The 25,318-nt window shown below is 33.1% G+C and overlaps 2 protein-coding genes across 2 annotated transcripts; both read left to right on the top strand.

Annotated features, from left to right (window-relative positions):
- The first annotated feature begins 10,575 nt into the window (after positions 1-10,575).
- On the top strand, positions 10,576-11,059 carry LOC117905860 (60S ribosomal protein L4-like). Its single transcript, XM_034818721.1, has 2 exons — positions 10,576-10,681; positions 10,764-11,059. Exons 1-2 carry the CDS (start codon positions 10,576-10,578, stop codon positions 11,057-11,059), a joined length of 402 nt encoding a protein of 133 aa, XP_034674612.1.
- Positions 11,060-14,000: 2,941 nt separating this feature from the next.
- Positions 14,001-23,735, top strand: LOC117904712 (WAT1-related protein At3g45870). The gene is made up of 7 exons (XM_034817469.1): positions 14,001-14,607; positions 15,285-15,347; positions 15,467-15,583; positions 15,668-15,953; positions 21,738-21,893; positions 22,767-22,918; positions 23,333-23,735. Exons 1-7 carry the CDS (start codon positions 14,411-14,413, stop codon positions 23,541-23,543), a joined length of 1,182 nt encoding a protein of 393 aa, XP_034673360.1. The 5' UTR covers positions 14,001-14,410; the 3' UTR covers positions 23,544-23,735.
- The last annotated feature ends 1,583 nt before the right edge of the window (positions 23,736-25,318 follow it).

Here is a 25,318-nt window from a genome sequence, read left to right as displayed (position 1 = left end):
TTGTGTTTAGTCTCCTTATGAACTAGTGTTTGTAGTCTAACAAGGTGAAAACTATTAACCTTTTAAGAGTACCTCTACTATCCTTTAGTTACAAATTCTTTTATTGTATGTTCAATTGACATATCTTAGCTCTCCAAGAGCTTATGTTAAGTTCCATTTAAGGAACTACTATGGTCATAGTTTATATGAACACACCTCCTTAAGATCACATAAGGGGACACTTTGTCTCAATCCCATGAGATATTATGGTTCCTCTATAGAGAATGCATATTGCTATCGATTTCCATTAATAGTGGCCCGATTCATAGGAAATATACGATCAACTTATGATCTCATCTATAGGCTAAAGCTAGTATTGACTTTAGTGTAAGTTCGATATTCTCTCAAGGTCGAGAAATAGTATAATAAAACAGTTTGGTGAAGTCATGATTACTTGATAACCTTATGTCATGACTTACCATAAGTCTTGTTCAATGTGTAACCATACACGTTAGTGTGCTCACCATGGGAAATTCATCCCGATGGCTAAGACCAATCATCTTTCCAATTAGGAGGTAGTTTATGACAACCTCTAATGGGTTACCTAAGCCCATGAACCGATATTGAACTAGTCATCTATTTGCAAAAGACCCGTGACTTGGAAATTTCGTATAACTTTTAATGCACCTAAGTCATGTACACTACAAGAGATATAAGTTAAAATGTTTACAAGATATAATGCATGAAATTAGGGTAGATACAAGTGAATGGGAAATTTATTGACAAATAATAATATCCAATTACTAAATCATGTCATATTTTTAGGGGGCTCTATCCTAACATTATCTTGTTAGATTACGAACAACAATTCATGGGGAGTCTATAGTAATGGATAGTAGGTCAAGGACCCGAGCTTTGTCTCATTATTATTTACATAAGATACTAGAGTGTAGTTGATTTTTTTTTTTATAGTGGGATGTTGAATCAACTTTAAAATTGGATTTTAAGGAAGCTAATATTGTCCTATGGGTCCCAATGGTCCCTATTTGAGGTCATATACCTTGATGGCATGATTTATGAGAGTTAAATAAGCTCTAGGTTCACTAATTTGCTTAAATATGTTTTGATAATTATGCAAGGTTGCACAAGGGTTAATGAATGATATCTTTGGATTAAGCTAATTGATTAATTACACTGCCTTGTTGCATATTTCGTTACATAATCTATAAGAGAATCTAATGTGGTGGTCATTAGGTCCTAAACCTATTAAGCTAGTAAAAATGATGGAAAAAGTAAATTTTGTCTATAATCAACTATTGGTGACACAAGATGTAAAGAAGGGTAAACTAGTGAATCCACTAGAACATGGGTTGGAAAGAAGAAGTACCCATTATTTTGCTTACTTTAATAGTAGAATTAGTTCCTTAGGCAACACTCAAGGGAGTTTACTTGGTTTAAGTTCTGATTTCCCCCATTCTCTAATAGCAAATCCTTTTGTTTCCTTACCTTTTTCCTTGGTTATTCATTCCTCTATATCCGATTTTTTAAATTCTATGAAGCATACCTTAGGTTGTTTGGTTATGGTTCCAGGTTAATTAATCAATTAAGACCCTTTTTGGGCTTATATTAAGTGACTCAAGCTTACGTGGGCCTAAGTCACTTCAGCCCAATAAGGAACACTATAAATACCCTCTTAGGGATTAAGGTTTCTAGTTATTCTTTTTCTACCATCTAAAGTATATAGAGAGAGATTTAGCCTCTATCTTCCCAAACACCCACGATTTGGAGTGCTAAGGTTCAAGGTTGAGTTATAAGGCGGAAGAATATGGATTTAAGAGGCTTTCGACAACTTTGCATTTGATCATCTCTAAACGAAATTGATTTTGGAACATCCAAATCAAAGGCAAAGTTTTCTAAAAGACTTTTTCTAGATCCTTTAATGTTAAAAAAATAAATGTTTTACTTCTGTTGTATAGGATCAAGAAGCCTTAAGGAGTTTTCATGCACTTAACCTGAGCTTAAGATAGGAAATTGTGAGATCTAGGTTTTTCCTACATAAGTAAACTATGGTCATAGTTATTCTTTAAGTGGAATTTGACATAAGTTCAACTTGGACATGTAAATTGATCACATAACAGGAGGATCTTTAATTCAAAGATGGTAGAAGTAATCTTGAGAGATTAATAACATTCACCTTCTTAGATTATGAGTACTAATTCATAAAGAGATTGCATATGATAAATTATAAAGGTAATTTTGCGAGGTTGATAACATTCACTTTGTTAGATTATGAACATCAGTTCATGGAGAGACTGCATATAATGGGTAGTAAGTCATGGACTCGAGTTCTATTTTGTTGTAATATATATAGGGTACCAAAATACTATTGACTCTCTATAATAGGGTGTTGAATCAACTTAGAATTGGATTCTAAAGAAGCTAGTATTATTCTATAGGTCTTAATGGTCCCCACTCAAGCTCATATTCTTAGTAAATGATCTTTTTGGACTAGGCTAATTGATTAATTGGAGTATTATTGAGTCAATTAATCAATTAGAACCCTATTTGGGTTAGATTAAATAAATAAAAACCCCAAGATAGGCTTAAGTCACTTAAACCCATGGGAAACTCATAAATATATTTTCTGGTTTAAGGCTTCAGTTTTCTTCTACTCACTTTTTCTTATACATTCCAAAGATAAAGAACCTTAGGCTCTACCTTCTTAGTGATTTCTACCATTTCAGTGCCAAGATTCAAGGATTAGTTATCGAGTGGAAGATTAGTAGGTTCGTGAGATCTCTAATGACTATTGCACATTTGATAACCTTTTTCAACATAATGAATTGATATGAGAACATCCAGATCAAAGATAATCTCACTAAACACATAAATTTTAGATCCTAAATTGTTTTAAATGCTATATTTTCTTCTGCTTGCTAGGATCTAGTAGCCTTAGGAAGATTGTATTAGGATAGAGTCTTTTCAAACAAGACATGATGTAACAAAGTTAGACTTGAGCTTCCACTTATCTATTCATTATATGGATTGATATTGATTTGAACCTTTAGACCCATATCACTTGTATTTTATATGATTTTGGTGTATTAAGAGTTGCACTAAAGATTTAAAGCATGGTTCCTTGAAGTAGATGATTTGTTTATAAACAATGTAGACTTAAGCAATCCATTTGAGGTTGTAGTGCACTAACACCTAATTGAAGGGATGGTTGGTCTTGGTCATTAGGATAACGTTCTCATGGTAAGTACACTAGTGTGTATGGTTACACATTGGACATGATGTATGATGAGTCAATAATATAAGGTTATCGAGTAGTCATGACTTTACCAAGTTGTTATATTGTATTGTATTTCAATCTTGGAAAAATACTAAACTTGTGTTGAAGTTAGCAATGACTTTGACTTACGAGTGAGATCCTAAAGTGATTATATATTCTTAATAGATAGGGTCACTTTTGATGGAAGCTATAAATAGGTATTCTCAATAGAGACATCATGATATCTCATAAGATTAAGATAGTGTGTTCATTTGGGTGATCCTAAGGAAGCATGTTTGGGTAAACTATGACCATAGTAGTTTCTTAATTGGAACTTAACATAAGCTCTATGTGAAGTAGGACATGTTAGATGATCACTTGAAATGAGGATCTATAACTCAAGAATGGTAGAGGTAATCTTGAGAGGTTAAAAGCTTTCACTTTGTTAGGTTATGGACACCAATCATAAGTAGATTATAGACAATGGATAGTAGGTCATGAACCCGAACACTTAGTGTTTCCTTGTAATATACATAGGGTATTGAAGTGGAGTGACTTTTTATAGTGGGATATTAATTCAACTTTGGAATTGGATTATAAGGAGTCAATATTGTCTTATGGGTCTCAGTGGTCTAGCTCATATACCTTGATGGTAGGGTTTATAAGGATTAGATCGGTTCTTGGTTCACTTATATGCATAAGGGTGTTTTGGTAGTTCTGCAAGGTTGCACAAAAATTAGTGAACGCCATCTCTAGATTAGACTAATTGATTAATTGGAGCCTTGTTGGGTTATTTAATCAATTAAGATTTTTTTTGGGCTAAATTAAGTGACTCATGTCCAAAATAGGCTCAAGTCATTTAAGCCTAATAAGAACTTATAAATACCCTAAGAAAATAAGGTTAATCTTAATAAGAAAAACACCTAAGAATGAGGTGAGGGTAAATCGGGTTTTTTTAAAAAAAAAAAAAAAATCAAATACAATAATTTTAAGCAAAATAAAGTACAAATGTAAAAAGATTGAGTTAAAAAGTGCAAACACAAATTTTATAGTGGCTCGACATCCCTTACCTACGTTCACTCTCTTCAAACTCTTAATCGAGTGAAAGTTCCAATATCCTTGAAACTTCAACCAAGCTTCTAATGCTTTACATTTGGATTTTGGCTCTAATGAGCTTTTACACAATCCCTACAAGTATTCACTAGCTTGAAGCTTTCTATTCACACAATCTCACTTAAAACAAATGAAGGAAAGTCTCAACCTAGCTTAATGAAAACTCAATTACACAAGAAGGCTAAGATGAATGACAAAGTGCACTAATTGGTATGTAAGTAAAGAGTTAATGCACCAAATAAAAGAAATGAGAGCTTTGAATGAAGAACAGGTAGGTAGGCAATTGATTGGAAGTGTCATCTTTCTTATAAATGAAATGGAGCTCTCAATTTATAGTTTTCTAACATTGGACACCAAAAATGCTAAAAAGTGGTCTCATCTGATCAAGCTTCTGTTTGATTGATTGACTAACCATTGGGCATTAAATGCACTACAAATGACTGTTGGACCTTGACTAAGCCTCAATTGGGAAGACCTACTCCTTGATCAGGAAAGGTCTCACCCTTGACAAGGAATGCATAGCCATTAGAAGAGAAATAATGTTTTTGCATCCCTCGACCAATTCTTAATTGGAAAGACTGAATTGGTCAACCAATTCCTTGACCAGTTGAGCTACTTGACCAGTCTCGTTGATATGTTCACCTATTTTGGCCTAAAAATCTATCTTTTTCTTCTTCTTTTTTCACTTCTAACAATTAGGCAAGGTTTTTAAGTATATTGAAGTATCATTTTTAGAACAATTTGCATAAGGTTCGTATAAGAAAACTCAGATTTTCATGAAATTCTAACTTTAATGCATAAATTGAGTTTAAAAAAATGTATGAAAAGGTATGAATATCTTAAGTGCACAAATGCATTCATCTTACATATATTTCCTAAGATTGAAAAGTCTTCTTGCATGCTTGATTTTACACCCCTTCGATTTTTTGATAAATGACTTATCTTTCCAAAGGATTTATGAAAGTAATGTCTATCACTCAACTTGATTTTAAACCATTAGCAAACTTAACCATGATTTATTGTCATTAAAACTTCACATAAGGGTATCATTGGGCTAACATACCCTTTATTGGATTACAGCTTCAAGTCTTCATCAATTCTCTCTTTTGTTTTTTAAAAAAAAGACCCTACACTCCACCTTGTAGATCTCCACTATCTGAGTGTCTAACTTTAAGGAGGAGTCATTGGGTGAAAGATTTGAAGTTTACGAGATCGCTTTCGACTACCGCGCCATTATGCAATGGTGTTCATCATAAGGATTTGATCTAGTAACATTTTATCTAAGGTAAGCACTCCAAACCTATAATTTAGATCTTAGTAAAAATTTTAAATGCTTTGTTTCCATTGTGCATAGGATCTACTAGTCCTAGTAATAGTTTCATGCACCTAATAAGGTCTAAGGCTTATGAACGGAGTAATCTAGAGTTCCCTATAACTGGTATTAGAGCCCTAACTTAGGTTTTTGTGTGTTAGAACTATTCTAGGTTGTGCTTACTCTTGTCAAGTATGTTATTCATCCTATGACCCAATGATGAATTTATATGCATTAGATATTGTGATGTATTCAATATGATGATTATTATTGTGATTGGTATTTGTTCTTGATTCTCTAGATGGATTGTAAACCCCTTATGAGGTGTAGGATTTTTTCTTTGTAATAAAAATCCACTTTTATGATTCACAGATTGGTTGTAAACTCTAATTTCAAAGGAGTTTATGATTTTAATTTTTCACTATAAAAGTCTTATTTTTATCAATCCATGTAAGCTATGGAGAGCATGGAAGCATTCAAATCAATCACAAGAGATCCATGGATTGGAAAAAGGAGATTTTTGGAAACAAAACGATGGTCAAAGATGGAAAAATTTACTCTCGAATTTTTCATTTTTTGTAGCAACACTTGAGCAGGCAAATTGGATTTTTTTGTAGCAAATATAAATTTTTTAAGTGTATACTCAATATTAATCTATATTAAGTATTTGATTTAATTAAATGTTATATCAATAATTTATATATATTCAATAGTTGCTTCTAGTACTAAAAACAAGAGCAATGTGGTTCCATAACATTATTGGAAGAAGAAATCTCATTTTAATAGAGACAAAATGATAATTTGAAAATATATACGATACTAATATGATAATTTATCCAAATTATTGAATAAAAAAAACTAAGTCAATAAAAAGGAATTGAAAAAAAAAATCCTATAAATTCAAAAAATCGGAATATTGTAAAAAATTCCTTAAAATCAAAATAAAAATCAAGAAATATTGACTTTTAAATATATCTTCACAAATTATTTCATATCGAAACCTGAAATCTGTTATATCATGAATATACCCGAATATTTTAAACCTTCATTCCAACAATATAAAAATTTCTAAACAACCTCTATTTAAAATAAACATGTACTAAGACTAACCTAATTGATTATAATTGGTTCTAAGAATGAATCAAATCCTTATTTGTGTCCCAAGTTAAGGGATGTGCATTAGAACAAGCCTTACCTCATCTTTTGTTACTCTTCAATGGATGTTTCCATCAATATTAATCCCTATCATTTATATTTGTTTTAATTACTCTCATTGAAGAGAGTTATTTTCATTCACAATTAGTCTTGTAATTCCCTATTGAATTCTCAAAATTATTATTGTATTTATTTTCTGTTTGTCAATGATTTTTACAATTGTCATGCCTATTGATTCTCATATTCATTTGTCCTTTCATTTATATACATTCGCTATGTTTTTATTTTAGAAAAGTGTTTAAGAAAAAATAAATTAAGTGAAGTTATTTTCTTTATGTTTTCGTTTTACTATAAAAAATATAAACTTAAATTAAAATTAATTACAAGCATCTACATTTTCAAATTATTTAATTTTTATATAGAATAATTAAAACAAATAAAATAAAATTAAAATATCATATACAAATAATTTATTGAATTTAAATATATTTTATTTTCCTTTCTCCTTTTCTTTTCTTCTATATTTCATCTATATTTTGTTTTCTGATTACGTAAATTTTTATTTATTCATTATACATTTGATATATTGATTATTGTCCAGACCATTTTTGTTGTTGTTTTATTGTTTTTGTTATTGAAACAATATAATATGGTCCATTTATAATATCAAATGGTTTTTTTTTTTTTGTAGATATGGAAAATACATCACTAATATGGTGATGTTACATATAAATCTTCAAGTTTCATGGTTGGTCTCTAATCTTATTTGTTTGTATGCTTATAGTTTGGTTTCATTTTTTTTATATATATTTTCAACTCTCATTTAACGGTTTAGATCTCATCATATATCTTCAACAATTTAAATTTGGATTTCAATGATACCATTATGGTATCTTAACATTTTCCAACATACCTAAAACAAAGTGAGTGTATTTTTGTGATAAACCTTGATGTGTTATTCCGTACTAATTAGGGACAATAATAATAATATGTATATTTTGTGATAACCCTGGATGTGTTATTTTGCAATAATTAGGGACAATAATCCTAGGTAAGAGCCAATATATCCTTAATTGTGAAAGGCCATAAGACACACCTGAGAAGGTCACATGGGATATAATAACATAGTTGTACTTTCCAAAGTGGGAATCCCTAAATTTGCAATTTCAAAATTTTGGATATCTCATTGAGACTAGATGTTACATATGTTCTTATTAGATGTGGTTCTTGATTGGTTACTTATGAACAAGGTTAAATTAGTTATGCTTCGGAAGCTTTATAATTCTAACAATTCTATATTTAATTAGAATATTGTTCATATCTACTCGACTTTGGTACCTTACTTCCTATAGACAACTGTGTACTTGCAATAAAGTAAAAAGTGTTTTATATGGATTGGACATTTTATTTGGAATGAATCACATAAAATATACATGCTTGTAACTTTTTTGTTTTCTTTAATTTAAATTTTTGTAAAACCTAGGGCCTGTTTGGTTATTGTTTTCAAAAATTGTTTTCTATTCTTAAAAATAAAAAATAAAAACACTCAAAAACACGTTTGGCAATTGTTTCTCATGTTTTCAAATTTGTTCTCCATGTTCTCAATTTGATGTTTTTTGGATAACAATCTCTAGTTGTTTTCCTTATTTTCCACATTGTGTGCTAAAAAAAAAAAAAAAAAGCATACAAAAAATCATGGTGAACAAAAAGAAAACACACACTGAGAACAAAAAGAAACTATTGGTAGATAACAAACCGCAAACCCTCAAACCCTCGAAAATTGCATCATTCAACAAATTGAACCAAATCCCAAGTCCATACACATAGAACAAACCCACAAACCTAAATTTGTGTTCTCAAATTTTGTTTTTTTCTTAGAAAATTGATGGACAGTAGTGTTGGTCGTGGTGACAACGCTCCAATCACAAGGTGGGTAAATATGTGTGTGTGAGAAAGATAAGAGTGGGGAAATAGAGGTGATGAAATGAAAGAAAAAGAGAGAAGTGTGGATTTTGTGCACAATAGTCATGAGAGAGAGAGATCGAAGAAAAAGAAGGTGGTGATAAAAGGGGTAAGAGGCGGGGTATTTAAAAGGTTTAAAAAAAATTTAAATGATTTAAAAAAAATTAAAAAATGCATTCAATTTTTAAAATTATAAAATTATAAAATTAATTTTAAAATGGATATAATTTTTTTTATCTAAAATTATTTATATTTGAAATATTAAGTTGATCAAAGAAAAAAAATATATATTTTTAAAAAAGAAACATGTTGAAAAGGTTTTATGTTTATATATTAATTTAATTGTCAAATGATTTTTATGTTTGAAATATTTATTATTTGTATTTTAAAAATTAGAATAATTGGAAAGGATGTTGGAGGAATAAGCTTCAGTAGAAAATAGGAGAAAAAAATAAGATAAATAGTTAAGAAAATTTTAAATAACTATATCTTTATAAATCATAAATTCTTAAATTAATAATATTTCTCACCAATATTTAAAATAATAAAATATTCTTGATTTTACATAATTGTCAATATTTTATTTAAATATTTGCATACAATGTTTCTACAATCAATTTAGAGTGCTAAAAAAAGTTTTAAATTTGAATTATAACATTTTATTTTATTCATTTTTTATTAAAAAAATCTAACCATTTATCAAAGGAAATCACCTTACTGTTAATCCTCATTTAATATGATATTTAATTGTTTATTATTAAAATATTTCATCTTGTTATTTATTATAATTAAAATAAAATAAAAATAGAATCAAAATGTAGACCCCTCTTGTTGGCCACTCGAAGGAGCTAAACATTTCATTTTGGAGGAGTGGGGGATGACTTCTATGAATGGGTTGCATGAGACATATGGCCACCTTACCATGGTGGTGGTTGAGGATGGAGACTTGTTGAAAGGTGAGCAGTGGAGCTGTTAGAAGCTTGTAAGAGAAGATAAGGGGAGCTGGTAGAAGCTTGGAGAGCTGAAGAGGGGGATAGGAAATGAGGGAGCTTTGGATAATGATGATATGAGCATTAGATAGAAAAGAAGAGTGGGTCGGCTGATTGATAGGGGAAGCCGAGAGAAGAAAAGAAAAAAAAATCTAGAGAAGGGGTGCTTCGTTTTTGGGAAGATAGAGAAAGATGAGAGAAATTTTTTTTGAGAAAGATCTAGAGAGAGGGTCTTAGAGAGAAAAAGAGGAAGTATCTATGCGTTTTGGGTGGATGAAAGAGGGGTCAAAGACGAGCAGAGCTTGCTCGAGAAAAGTCTTGACAGGTATGTTTGATGTTTCCATTGACTTTTAGGTTGTTTATATGCTTGCCATTACTAGTTTTTTATTTTATTTTATTTTATTATTCATGTCAATGTCGGATTGAGCTTATTGAGGCTCTATTATTGCTTGCTCTGTTTCATATTGACTACATTTCGTTTTGAATCTACTGGTGTTTGTTTTTTTAAGCACCATAAGCCTATTAAATGATCATGCAATATGGCTCATTTGGACACCCATTTTTTATATGTCTGTTCTATGTTCCTCTTCTCCTCCAAACCCATCACCGTCTGTCATACCCATCACCACCATCCTTCCCAACCTGTCATGACCTAGGCAGCCTGCACAGTCACCCATCACATCCCTACCCGTTTCACCATGGCTATAGTTTCTCTTCTCCAATTCCACACACCTCCACCAATGGTTGTCGCCGCTTGCCCTCTCGTCATCATTTAGGTACTCAAATCGAATATGGCCACAGACGGCGGTAACGCCATCCCTCTCCCGGATGTCATGAAGACCTACACCCGGCCAAACATCGTCAACTTCATCCACTCCAACACCTCCAAAAATAGTTGTTAGTCGTCGCGTTGCTCATCAGGCCTCCGTTGAGTCCAAGGGAACTGGCCGCATCGTCTCCTGTGTCCCTCATGTTCTAGGTGGTGGTTTTCACCGCGCTAGCCAGGATGCCTTCAGAAACATGTGTCGTGGCGGTAGGATCTTCGCCCCTACCAAGATCTGGCGCCACTGCCACCGTAAGATGAATGTTAACCAAAAGCAATACGCAGTGGTTTCTGCCATCGCCACCTTAGCCGTCCCCTCACTCATGATGGCTCGTGGGCACAAGATTGAACCCGTCTTGGAGCTTCCTCTAGTGATTGGAGATTCGACCGAGAGCGTCGATAAGACATCAACGACGATTGATATTTTGAAGCAAGTTGGTGGCTTGTCCTGATGCAGAGAAAGCGAAAAACAACTATGGTATTAATCCCGGAAAGGTTCTTTTGGTTATGAAGCATTTAGGAAAAACAAAGAAATATTTGTGGTTCCTTCGAGCAGCAGGTCCCTTCACAGGAGTTGTCTTGGGCATTGTTTTTGTGAAAATATTCCATCCATCTTTGATTTCTGTGGTTGGGAAAATACCACAGGGCCTGCCAAAATTTTATGTTCCTAAAAGTTTTGGGATATGCTTAGACTTGTAACTGCTTTGGTAGCTGGTGTTTTGACTCACCACCAACAAAACCTACACCGTAGGTCCCACTCATGCATGGCCACCTTTGGCATGCAATCCTACTACCACATTTCATCATTTTTTAATTCTTCATATTTTGATATCTAAGTTTAATTTTCCAAATTTTCAATTTTCAAATTTAATTCCCAAAACTTCTATTTTCAAATAATTGTCCAAAATTTTGATTTTTAAATAATTTTCGAAACTTCAATTCCTTAATTCAATCTTCAAAACTCTAATTTCCGAAACTCTATTTTCTTTCAAAATTAATTTTCAAAACTCCAATTCTTAAATTTAATTTTTTAAAAACTCCAATTTTCAATTAATTTTCAAAACTCTGATTTTTTCAAAATTAATTTTCAAAACTTCAATTTCCTAATTTAATCTTCAAAACTCTAATTTTCGAAACACTATTTTCTTTTAAAATTAATTTTCAAAACTTAAATTCTTAAATTTAATTTTTTTAAAAACTCCAATTTTCAATTAATTTTCAAAACTCCGATTTCTTTCTAAATTAATTTTCAAAACTTCAATTCCTTAATTTAATCTTCGAAAATCTAATTTCCGAAACTTCAATTTCTTTCAAAATTAATTTTCAAATTTTCAATTCTTAAATTTAATTTTTTAAAACTCCAATTTTCAAAACTCCGATTTCTTTCTAAATTAATTTTCAAAACTCCAATTCTTAAAACTAATTTTCAAAACTCCAATTCTTAAAACTAATTTTCAAAACTCTAATTTCTTTCAAATTTAATTTCCAAAACTCCAATTCTTAAATTTAATTTTCAAAACTCCAATTCTCAAATAATTTTCAAATTTCCAATTTCTTTCAAATTTAATTTCCAAAATTCCAATTCTTAAATTTAATTTTCAAAACTCCAATCTTCCAATAATTTTTGAAACTCCAATTTCTTTTAAATTTAATTTCCAAAAATCCAATTCTTAAATTTAATTTTCAAAACTCCAATTTTCAAAACTCCAATTCTTAAATTTAATTTTTAGAACTCCCATTTTCAATAATTTTTTTAAATCCCAATTTTTAAATTTAATTTTCAGAACTCCCATTTTCAAATAATTTTTTCAAAATTCCAATATTTAAATTTAATTTTCGAAACTTCAATTTTCAAATAAAATTCAAAACTCTAGTTTTCTTTTAAATAGTTTTAATTCCACTTCAGTTTTCAAATATTTTTTAATTCTACAACTTTTCATCATTTATTAAGGTTTTAGGTCAACAAAAATCCTGATTTTAATAAGTTTGCTGCCATTCTCATTTTGGCATGCACTTGTACAAATTTTCTTTGATTTTCAAGTAATTTTCTTTTTCTCCTGATTTTAAATAAGCAAGAATGAATTTTTCATAATTCCAAAATAATGGAATCTGTGAGACTAATTCATGCAAGACAAATTGGGCTTTGGTGGGGCCCCTACATATGAGTTTTCTCTTCTGATTGTTAACTGTTATGCTTAATGAATATTACTTGATATTTGTCTTGCTTTTTGATATGCATGCAATAATTTGTACTTGAGCTAACTTTGTTTTCATGATAAAACACTATTATTTGTTGCTAAGGTACGCTCTTACTTTTACTTCATTTATTTATTCGTTCTCCTGCTCGATTTGTTTTATTATTCGATCATTTTATTGGTATCCATTGATTTTCTTGTTAATTGTCACGTTTGCTTTATCTTATTTAGTAGAGATCCATTTTTAGGAGCTTAGAAGGGTGCTATGGTCTTTACCGTACCTTCCCAATAAGCAATTTGACCCCCGAACCTAGGTTTGGTTTTTCACTGACCGTCTTTTCCAAATAAAGAGTCACACTTAGAGTTTTTTTTTTCTTATTTTGTTTTCCCTTAAAAAAAATAAAATAAAAATAAGGAGCGATTCTAAGTCTTTTCTAAAAATCATATTTTCACCAAATAAATAAAAAGTGAGTCGCGCCATTGAGTGAGAATGCATCGAGCAAAATGTGGGGTCCACACAAAATTTAAAATAAAATAAAACCTAAAAATGAATTTGATTTTCATTCAAATCCATCATTTGTTTATTATTATCTTTTGCTGAATTTTCTATTTATTTATATTTTTTTTGTTCATAAAAATAGAAGAGTTATGAAGAAAACATTACATTAAAAAAAGAAGTTTCAAATATATTTTTTGTTTTACTTATTCTAAAAAACATTTTTTATCAAGTCAACCAAACATTTTTTTTTTTAAGACAAAAAAAGTATTTTTCAAAATTCAATTTCTTAACGTAATTTATTTCTAGAAACAATAAAAATTGTTCTTTAAAATTGTTTTTCAAAATAATTTTATAAAAACAGTAACTTAACAAACCCCTAGTTTTTGCTTGTAACCCATCATTTCAAGTGCAATACTCACAAGAGAATCCTTAGCTATGACTCATGTTAACTCCATACTAGAAATTTTAGATTAAGTTGGACCCTTTAATCAAATAAAAAATAAACTATTGTTGAAACTAATTTCCATGTACTTTTAAAAAAAGAAAAGAAAAATACATCTTTAGACGAAAAAGTTGGGAATAGGGCAAAAATGTATACCCAACAGCTGAAACGGGGACTTTTGAACGGTTGAACCAAAACTCCAGTACCATAACCCCCAAGTTTTCTTAAAAACAAAGAAATCTTAAGTGGGATTGTGTTGAAAACGGATCCTGTCCCATACCAAGAGGAGTTTGAGAGGTCTTTTGGAGAGAGGAATGGGGGGAACACGAGTTTTGGGTTGTCTGTGTACAAGTATCTAAACATGGGTGGTAGGGAGGTAAAGGCCTAAGGGTAGCATTTAGAAGAGGCTTAGATGGGCTCTTAAGTCTTTTGTCTTGACTTCAAGGTTAGAGTAGAAACCAATAGACAGGAAAATCCAGATATCCCCAAACAAGAAGCCAGATTAATTTCTTTCCTTTGAGATCAAGAATGATAAGATAATATTACGATGTATACATAGAAACAAATCCCAACAACCTATCATATATATATATGCCATTCTTCTTCTTCTTCTTCTTCTTCTTCTTGTGTTGTATTTTATCTATTGTATTGCGGCCGTCTTAATCCAATGGCGGCATCCTCATCATTAGCATCAGAAGCATGGAAGGCGCATGCGGCCATGGCGTTGGTCCAACTATTCAACGGAGGATATCATGTTATCACCAAAGTCGCTCTTAACGTCGGCATCAACCAGCTCGTCTTCTGTGTCTTCCGCGACCTCATTGCGCTTTCTATTCTGGCCCCCATCGCCTATGTCCGCGAAAAGTGCGTTCTTTTCTCTCTCTGTCTCTCCAGTAGATTCAGATCCTTTGTATTGATTGTTTCTTCTTATGCTATCGCTATTCACCTTTCTGAGTCAATGGGAAATTGTGTTGGGTTTTTTGAGTCCGCTAACCCATGTTTTCAATTTTGAACCTTTCCTACCCTGTTCAAATTTCGACATAATTTCTAGCCCCTTGCTCAATTTTTGAACAAAAATTCTGTTCATTTTCCCATGAAACCAAGACTTGTGGGCTGCTTTAGGGTTGGAATTTGGTAACTGTTCATAAATTGAAAATAGTGGGTTGGATTCCAACTGGATGGACCCATTTTGGGTGCACAGAAACAGCCCCTTACATACTTGAACTGATCTAAATCTATTATTTCGTAGGGACCTTTTCTATAAAATTTAATTTTCTGTTCAACTGTTCCATCTGCTGCTCAAAATTGATCTATGTCAATCTAACAGTCAGTTTGTCACTCTTGCATCCTTGGTTGTTTTTATTGTTATTCACATAATGCATTTGACTTTGATTCTTAATATAAAATCTTCCAATCATTCAGGATTAGTGGCGGGATATGCCTCAGAAAAGTATTTCTCATTCTTTTAGCATTTGCTTTCAGTTTAGCGTACAAATTAGTAAGTGCAGCATGATCAAATGTTTCTTGTTTCATGTTTGCAGAAGGATTCGACCACCTATGACTAAGCCTGTTGTCATGACATTCTTTGTACTAGGGTTAACTGGGTAAGGCTTGGCAACTCTCAGGCCTTTTCTGGTTGAACTTGTTATTTACATAATATATCCATATACTTAGAGTGGTAGATTTACACCATTTTGTTGCTTAAATCTTGTCATTCAAATAGGATATTTGGGAACCAGCTTCTGTTTCTTATTGGACTTAGCTACACAAATCCAACTTATGCAGCTGCCACACAACCTGCAATTCCAGTCTTTACATTTATATTGGCTACAATAATGGGGTAAGTTCGATCCATTTCTGACCCCTGATTTAGGTGATCTTGCTGTTGCTTGTTCAATATCACATATAAGCTTTGTTAATGCAGTACAGAAACAGTTAATTTACTCAGAACTGAAGGTCAGGTGAAGGTTGGAGGTACACTTGTATGTGTTTCTGGTGCCATATTAATGGTTCTGTTTCGAGGCCCAGTTTTAATCGGATATTCAGAGTCAGACCCTTCAATGGAGAATGAAATAATTGCCCGGGGTCAACCAGAGCCTGCTGGATGGTTAATGTATAGCTTTATGGAGTATGGGCTAGGACAGTGGCACCTTGGTGTGTTATGCTTAATTGGAAACTGTTTATGCATGGCAGCTTATTTAGCCATTCAGGTACTAGATTTTCATTTCATTTCCCTTTTTTTCTTCCCTGTGAATGATTGTAAACCATTGCTTTAATAGAGAGCATGCAGGTTTTAAAAAGTGAAGAAAGATGAGGACATCCTCCATGCTTAGAAACAGATCAATGCATTCTCCTTATTTTGGCTAAATATGTCATTATCTCCATTTTCTATATATATATATATTAGACTGGATCACAGATCATCTTCCAGAAAAACTTTAAGGTGGTTTACTATGTCTGCACAAGTTGAACAGCCTGGCTGCTAGTCCATCTAGCAGAAATTAATGAGTTCCTTCCGTTTTAATTTTCTGATTTCCATTTCTGGTCTATGCAATGTTTGTAACATTGGAAATTATGTCTTTGAAGTGTGGTTACTTTAAACTGGCCTGCCATTGTTTTATGCACAAGATCTTGTGTGGCTAGGCAAGCATGCTACTGAGGCCTGTATGATGCCTATGCAAAAGCTGCAACTAAGTATCTACCTGTCTTTTGAAGCTGCTGCTTTGTTTATAGGGGCTTTCTGAGTTGAGCTTGTCTGGTATTGCAGCATAATTGTTATGCTTTTTTTAGTATTTTATTTAATTTTCCCCAATACGGATTTAATAAAGTAGAGCAAGAAAATACAGAGGGAAAATTGAGAGATCCTGCTACAAAAAATACAGGGGCAGAAATATTACAATTAATGGTTTTCCAAAAAAGAACCTAAATCTCTAACAATAAGCATGGAGGGCTGCCCCCTTGTGTGTTTTTTGAACTGGTTGGAAGGAGAGAAATAATAGGTCCTTCAAGGACGTGGTATAAACAGATCAAGTGCTAAAATTTCTTTCTTATGTTTATTTTTTTGGAGTGAGGGAGGGCTTATATAATGCAACAATGCGGATGGTAGACTTAGTTCATTGGTTGAGTGTTATGAAAGGGGAGGGGTTATGTTTTTTGCTTTTTGTTTTCTTAGTTTTGATATTGCCTTTGGTGCCTTTGTATATTGCTTGTGTACTCTAGTGTGCTTTTTTTGATAGGCACCGTTAATATATCTTTTTTACTTGCTTATCAAAAAAAAAAGAAGAAGAAGAAGACACATGCATACACACACATGCAGTATTTGCAGGTATTAACTTCATCCCAATCTCTGTTGATAGGACTAAAGTTTGAAAGTAGGTTAATGCATAGGGTCTTTCTCAACCAGCTTCAATATCCATTTCCCTATTCTCAAGGAATCTATTGTTTCTTTCCATATGAACAATCCAAATCACAGCCATCTTGGCACTAAATTCTAGAAAATGGTCTTATGAGAGAGATGAGATGCATCGATAGACATTGTCTACTCTCATTCTCAATGTTGAGTCCATGCCATAAAGTAGTAGTCTTGTGCAGTGAAGGAAAAAGTGATTAATGGACTTGGGCCCTATTTAAATAGACTTTTGAGAAGTCAAAAGCTCTTTTTAAAACTTAATAAGAGCTTTTATAGCTATTTAGCTAATTTTGTTCAAAGAGCTTATGACTTAAAAAAAAAAAAAAAAAACTTACTGTTAAAGCCAGGAAAATATTGCTTCTTGTAGAAGCTCTGTTTTGGTTTATGTTCTGAAGTTCTTTCATATTTAATAGAACTTTTATAATACCAATGCTTTCATTTAAAAATTATGATTTTGGCTTTGACTTCAACTTTCAGCTAAAACTACATATAGGAAGTTATCCCAAACTAGGCCTTATTGTCCTTTTAGGAAGTATACACATTGGGGGAAATAGCTTTATGTAGCTTCCTATTTTGGAGCAAAGCAAAAGTGTTTACCTTCCCAAGGGCTTCCTTCAATGCCAAGCCTTAACCTTTAGAGGAACTTTTAAAGACCAAATCAAGTGGAGAATGACCAGGATGATTGATTAAAATTTGGAGGCTTGGATTAGAAATTGAGGACCCAACACCCAAAGTAGACGAAAACATCATTAATGAGTTGAAGAAGGGTATAATGAGATACTGATATCTTGGTCATCAAGACTCTGATTTCTTGAACTTCAACAACACTATCTGTTCCAAGTCTTTGCATTTATTCCAAATTCTTGATTTAGTAATCTTGCATGATATACAAGTAGGCTACAAGGGAAGAATGTTAGGTCCTGCCTAATTGATATTAGTATGAGGTCTAACTTTGTATATGTAATGTTATCTGACTTGATTTGATATTTCTATTTTACATAAATTATTTGATTGCCTATCAAAAAAAAAAAAAAAAAAAAAAGAAAAAGAAATGAATAATTTGATTACAGGCCATGATATTTTCATATTCTTTTAATCATCTTACTAGGTTTTGGATGAACACAAAAAAAAAAAAAAATAGCTGACTCCATATTTTTGAATGTGCATCAAATTTTTTGGGATCACATTCACTTTTTAAAGTTTCTTCTTACTGCAGGTGATGATTTCCTAGTTTTGGACCTGCCAACATGGTCATCAATTTAATATTTTCGTTTTTATCTTCTCAAATTTACACTCTATGGTCAATACTTGAGGCTGGACCATTTCTTAGTTTCAGAAGAATGGGAGGACCACTTTTCGGGCCTTTCTCAATATGTGTTTCCTAGGCCTATTTCAAACTATTGTCCCATTGTTCTTGAGGGTGGAGTGGTCAAAAAGAGAAAAACACCTTTAAAATTTGAGAATATGTGGCTTAAGGTTGATGGGTTTAAAGATCTCATTAGAGATTGGTGTACGAGTTATGTTGTTAGTGGCTCTAGCAGTCATTGCCTTGTAGTGAAGCTAAAGGCTCTTAAAAAGGATCTTAAGGTGTGGAATAAAGAAGTCTTTGGAAATGTTTCATTTAACAAGGCAAAGTCTCTTCCTCATATTAGCTTTTGGGACTTTAAAGAGAGACTTTCTTCTCTCTCAACTGTGGAGGCAGAGGCTAGAAGGGTGGCTTTGGAGGAGTACAAAAATTGGGGCTTTAATGGAAGAAATTTTTTGAACACAAGAATCTAAAGAAATCTGGTTAAGGGAGGGTGATAAGAATACCAAGGCTTTCCACAAAATGGCTAATGCACATAGTAGAAGAAATGTGATGAGAGTTAATGGTGCTATTTTGATGGAGGTTGACAGGATTAAGGATGGGTTGTGCAATGTTTTTCATGCTCTTCTTTTTGAGATGGGAGATTGGAGATTGAGCATAAGGGGCTTGTGTTTTGAAGTGTTGGGGAGTGATAGTTCTAGGAGCTTAGATGAGCCTTTTTCAAAGGAGGAAGTTTTCAACGCTCTCTCTAGTCTTGGTGGGGATAAGGCTCTAGATCTAGATGGTTTTATTATGGCTTTTTGGTAATTTGGTTAGGACTTCGTTAAGTATGAGATCATGGGTTTTTTTCCGGAGTTTTTCACTCAAGACTCTTTCTAGAGAAGTTTAAACAACACCTTGTTGGTATTGATCCCTAAAATAGGTGGAATAGAAGATTTACAAGTCTTCAGTCACATTAGTCTTGTAAGGGGATTGTACAAGTTGCTAGCTAAAGTGCTAGCAAACAAACTTAAGAAGGTGGTGGTAAAAGTGGTTTTAGATTTGCAACATTCTTTAATAGAGGGCAGAAAAATTAGGATTTTCCTAATGGTGGTCTTAACAAAAATATGGTTTGGACAAAAGTGGATAAGATGGAAAAAATGGTGTATTTCCATGGCAAGATTTTTTGTTCTCAATAATGGAACTTTGTCTAGTTTCTTTTAGAATTCTTGGGGTGTGAGGTAAGGTGATCCCCTATCCCCTTCTTTTTTCATCTTGGCTATGGAAGCTCTCAGTCAAATGTTGACTAGAACTAAGAGTGGGGGCTTCGTTTTTTGTTTTAAGATGGGAAGAAGGGGTGGGGAGGGGATGAAAGTGTCTTATCTCTTGTTTGTTGATGATGCTTTGATTTTTTGTGATGCCAATTGTGGTTAATTGAGATTATCGAACTGAGTGTTTATGTAGTTAAAGGCGATTGTTGACTTAAAAGTTAATTTTGATAAGAGTGAGGTTATTCCTATAGGGGGAGTAGCTAATGTGGAGGCATTAGCCTTGATGCTAGGTTTTAGAATAGGGAAGCTGCCCACTTCCTATATGGGTCTTCCTTTGGTAGCCTCTTATAAATCTTCCTAGGTGTGGGATGCAATGAGAAGATATTTAGGAAAAGATTAAGAATGTGGAAGAGGCAATTCCTTACTAAGGGTGGGGGACTTGGATCAAAAGCACTTTATTAAGTCTTCCAACTTATTTCATGTTCTTACTTGTTGTCTCAAGAAAGGTTAGCTCTAGACTTGAAAAGATCTAAAGATACTTTTTATAGGGTGGTGGTGCGCTAGAGAAAAGACCTCATTTGATTAATTGGAATTTAGTTTGCTTGGGAAAGAAGGATGAAGGCCTTAGAATTTATAACCTTTTTGTCCTAAATAAAGCTTTGCTTGCTAAGGGGAATTGGAGATTTGCTACAAAAAGGGAATCCTTTTGGAGACAAATCATAATAGGGTAATTCAAAGAGGAGGATGGGGGGTTGTGTTCGAGAGGGATGAGAGATGGTTATAGAATGGGGGTGTGGAAAGCCATTAGACACGAATGGGAGGGTATAGAAAGTAGTCTTGCGTTTTAGTAGGGAATGAGATAATGATTAAATTCTAAAAAGACTTGTGTTGTAAGGATCAAACATTGGAAGAAGCCTTCCTGAACTTATTCTCCTTTGTTGCTAATAAGAATGGCTTGGGAGCAGGATGGCGAAGGAGGTGGTTAGAGCCCTTGTTTTTCAAGGTAGTTTAATGATTGAGAGATTGATGAAGATGAGAGTTTCTTTCAAGGTCATCGGTAATTGAAAGGGAAGTGTTGTACAAACTGAGTTGGAATGAATCCAATTGCGGCAAGTTTTCAATTAGATCTCTTTATTCTTGCTTTTCTAGGGGATATAGAGAGCCTTTTCCGGCTAGCATTGTGTGGAGGTCCTGAGCACCAATGAAGGTTAATTGTTTTTGTTTGGAACGTGGCTTGGGGTAGAATTCTAATTTTTGACCAGCTCTAAAGGAGGGGTTGGACTCCTCTGAATAGGTGTTACTTGTGCAAAGGTGAGGAGGAAATAGCATACCACTTGCTTCTACATTGTTCCAAAGCAAGAATGGTGTGATACAAGATTTTTTCTCTCTTTTGGAGTGGAGTGGGGTGGGTTATACATTCTTTGGTTAAAGGGAACTTGTTGGGTTGGCAGGGTTCTTTTGTGGGGAAAAATGGAAAAAAAGTGTGGAGGGCTACTACCTTATGTTTTTTGTGGACTCTTTGGAAGGAAAAAACCATAAGGGCTTTTAATGACGTTGAGTAGTCCAACCAAGCAATCATATCCATTTTCTTGTCTACTTTTGTGAATTAGGCTAGGGTGTATATAGAGGGGTTTTTTTGTTCCTTTCCCTTTTCGCCTTTACTCGGCGTTTTTGTATGCTTTGTGCGTACTGTGCTACACCTATTAGGTGCTTTTAATACATGTATTCTCTTTTGCCAATCTAAAAAAAAAAAAAAAAATTACACTCTGCCTTCTCTCAGAGATTGGGCTGCTTCCAGTGACGGTGGGCTTCAACCTTGTGATATGGAATTATATCACTAGAATATGAATAACAATATTATTTTTGGTTTGACAATATCTCATATGTTGTGTTAAATCTTTTTTCATTTCTTAATAAATCAGGATTGTTTCTTTGATTGTTTGACAGTATTGTTTTTTGTAACTCTTGACATGATTAATTTATCTCTTAAATTTGCTGTTAAGTTAACCTATTGTTCCAATACATTCAGGCTCCACTTTTGAAGAAGTATCCAGCCAGCCTTTCAGTCACAGCATATTCATACTTTTTTGGTGCTTTATTTATGGTAGTGACAGCATTCGTTATGACTAATGAGTCAACAGATTGGAGTTTGACGAAGTCTGAACTTTTCGCAGTCTGCTATGCTGTAAGTTTCTCATTAATGTTAAATGAAGGCTTTAGAATGATAATAATGTTTTTATTAGGAGAGGAATTACCTTCTCATCTGACTTGAGGTAACAGCCAATATTGTGACGGTCAATCTCAATTAACAAAGGAAATATGGGCAAAGATGAAGTGTGGTGCTGTTTTGATCTTCAAATTTTGTCCAACTGCACTAATTGCTAACAATCTGTCCCATGATATTGAGTTAAGTTTCATGGGAACCCAGCTCTTAATTTCGAAAGTCATGTAGGTTTCATCAAAAGGGGAAAGTTGGTCCACTATAGTCAATATTTTTAATCCAGGCTCAATATTTCAAAACTCAAACAAGAAATAAATTTGGTACAGTGATTGAATCTACCCAAACTATATAGGCTACGATAATAGGTGGCGAGTTATAAATGATTGTGTATTCATCATAGTAATGACATTACAATGATTGTTTATGAGAGTAAGTATTTATAATGCTTTTAGTTAGTTGTTGACTTTACAATCATTGTTTATGGGAGTTAGTATTTATAATTCTTCTAGTTGCTAGTATATATTTATCTATTTACTTATTTGATAAGAAATGAGAAACAGTATTAAGAAAAAGAGAGGAAATAAAATAAAGGATGAGATATCCCTCAAAGGAAACAAAATACAATGGTCCAATCTCCATGCCAACACTGCTAAAAAAAGGCAACAACCTCTGGCCCAACATTTGTTCTTCTTTTCCTTAGTGTAATCTGATTAACATCCCAATTTTCTTGACTGTCAAGCACATGGTTTCATATTGCTGATGGTTTTCATTTGGTGGACATTAGAATCTTACTCAAAAGGAAAGAAGATTAAATAAACCTACTCTTTGTCTTTGCAGGGAGTAGTTGCTTCTGCCATTAACTATGGGCTCCTGACATGGTCCAATAAGATCTTGGGGCCTTCTTTGGTTGCTCTGTATAATCCACTTCAACCTGCGGCTTCTGCCTTCCTGTCAAGAATTTTCCTTGGAAGCCCTATTTATTTGGGAAGGTTTTATTCTAAACACTTCTAATGCCTGCTTACCTTATTTCTTGTTTGTTGACTATAAGATGTTAATATACATAAGCGAATTGATACTTCCTCTAACCAGACTCCTAATGGTTGATCCGACTGATCTAATAGCATGTGTTTTCATTTTATGAAATGGTGGGCCATTTTTGAATTGCGTCTGGTAGGATCATCCATTTGGAAAGTATTGTTTAAAGAAATAGCATTATTTTTTACATAAAGATGCCACATCGTGCTGGAATGAATATAAGTATACTGCATTAATACTCTATCATTCAACATATTTTAAGAAAATGTCAAAAATTGATTTGGAAATCTGTCCTTGATTTGTTCAGCATGTAATGCTGGTATTCTGTGAGAGCTGAAACTTACTTGGTGTAATTTATGTGGAAACAGCATTCTTGGGGGATCTTTAATTATTGCTGGTCTCTATTTGGTCACTTGGGCATCCTACAGAGAAAGACAAGCTGCAATGGGGGTTATCCCTCATGCTATCAGGACCTCTGAACCACTCATTCACAAAGATGCATCACTCACCAAGATTCCATATCAGAGGGGACATATTTTCTCTGGGCCATCCACCTCATTGCCAAAGGGCTTAGATTGAGCAACATATGATGGGATGTGAGTGTAAAGTTATTCCCATATTGATCTGTTCTAAGATGAAATACTTTTGAGATAAGCGCAACTTCATTTACCATTTCTTCTCTTTACATAAGCATGTCTTTGCAGAAGTTATTTTCTTCTATGCTGTGGTTTCACCATTTACTCTATACATCTTTCAATCATTCTTCTTTCATCCTGTGCTAACAACTTATATAGATGGCTTTGTGGTAGCCAAGTGACCCTGTCAGCCTTGTCTTTATAACTAGAAACAATGAAATGGGATAAAACTTCCTTGTGCTGTAATTGGCAAGTGAAGTGAATCCCGTCATTTTACAAAACAGATGTGTGGACCTTTGGATATTGCTTAGTTGTGTGCTATGGTGTATTTCTTGTTATCTTATGATATTTTGCACTGAATTCATCAAAGATCTTGTTGAGAATGCCCTTGTGTAAGGGCTAAATAGCGGAAGCCTAATAAATTTTAAGGGCCTGGTGGGTTTATCAATTAAGGAGAGCGGAGAGGAGTTGAGCTGATGAATAAGTTGGGTAATGCGTTTTTCGCTTCAAGACCTAGTTAGAGAGGAGATAAATGTCCCTAAAATGCAGATGAGTCATGGAGAGAGGAAATGGCCTAAAATAGGCCATATGATACACGTGTCTCCAAGCCCCAGTCTCAGAAACAACCGGCGGCCAAGCTGAACAGCTCCAAACTCCCATGGGAATTCCCTTCTAGTGAACTCTTTTTTATTTTCCACACATCTTATTAATAGGGAAATCTCCCTATCAAGCTACTCTTGTTTCTGAAACAAACCACCCTCCCCAAGCTTTCCAAAATGGGTAAGTCGTATCACAAAATTCTCACTCAACTTTATCCACTCTTAGTGTTGTAGAGTCCCCCTAATTCTAATTGAAGTCTCTGTTTTTATGACTCATTATTTTCAAGAATGCTGTTGAATGTAGATAGAACGTGTCTAGAGCTCTCTCCAATACGAGGCTTATGCATAGACTCTTTACTCACAACTCTTACAATTTTTAGTTTCGTTATCTTTAAATTTACTTTTTGGAATCACCGTTTGGGGATGGCTCCATTATTTTTTAAGTCACCTGTTCTCCCCATATATATATATAACTACAAAATTATCAATAATTTTAATAAACATTCATGATTTTTTTTCTTCAAGATTATAATAATTTCTCACATTTTTCTCACTTAAAATTTAAGTTTTTTTTTTTAAAAAAAAATCAATAAGTATAAATTAATTGAAAGTGATGAAATCTTTTACTTAATAATATGAGGGTGAACTATTGTTATATTATAAGTGTTTTAAGTCTTAGATTAACTCCCAAGATTATCTCTACCATCACTGGGTCTTAAATCCTCTTACCATGTGACCAATTGATATATCCTAACTCATTATGAGCATGTATCAAATTCAACTACAAGAGTTACTACAATGTCATTGATTTCATGATCACAAGTTGTTAGGATCACCAAAGGAGATAAATTGTCTCAAATCTCATGAGATATTATAATGTTTTTCTTAATAATACTAGTTGTTATCTACCTTAATCAATGATAACTCAATCAATAGGAAACATATGACCACTTTAAAGTCTCATTGGTAAGTCAAAGCTACTAAAGGTTTGAACACTAGCTCAATGTTTTCTTAAGGTTAAGAGTTTATGTAACATAATTGTTAATTGAAATTATGACTACTTGATAGTCAATAACATGATCTACTATAGGTTTTATCTAATGTGTAAGTATACACACTA

Source organism: Vitis riparia, chromosome 2 (assembly GCF_004353265.1).
Source record: "Vitis riparia cultivar Riparia Gloire de Montpellier isolate 1030 chromosome 2, EGFV_Vit.rip_1.0, whole genome shotgun sequence".
Taxonomy (NCBI): Eukaryota; Viridiplantae; Streptophyta; class Magnoliopsida; order Vitales; family Vitaceae; genus Vitis; species Vitis riparia.
Note: the sequence above shows the minus strand (reverse complement) of the source record. Positions and strands in the feature narration are given on the sequence as shown.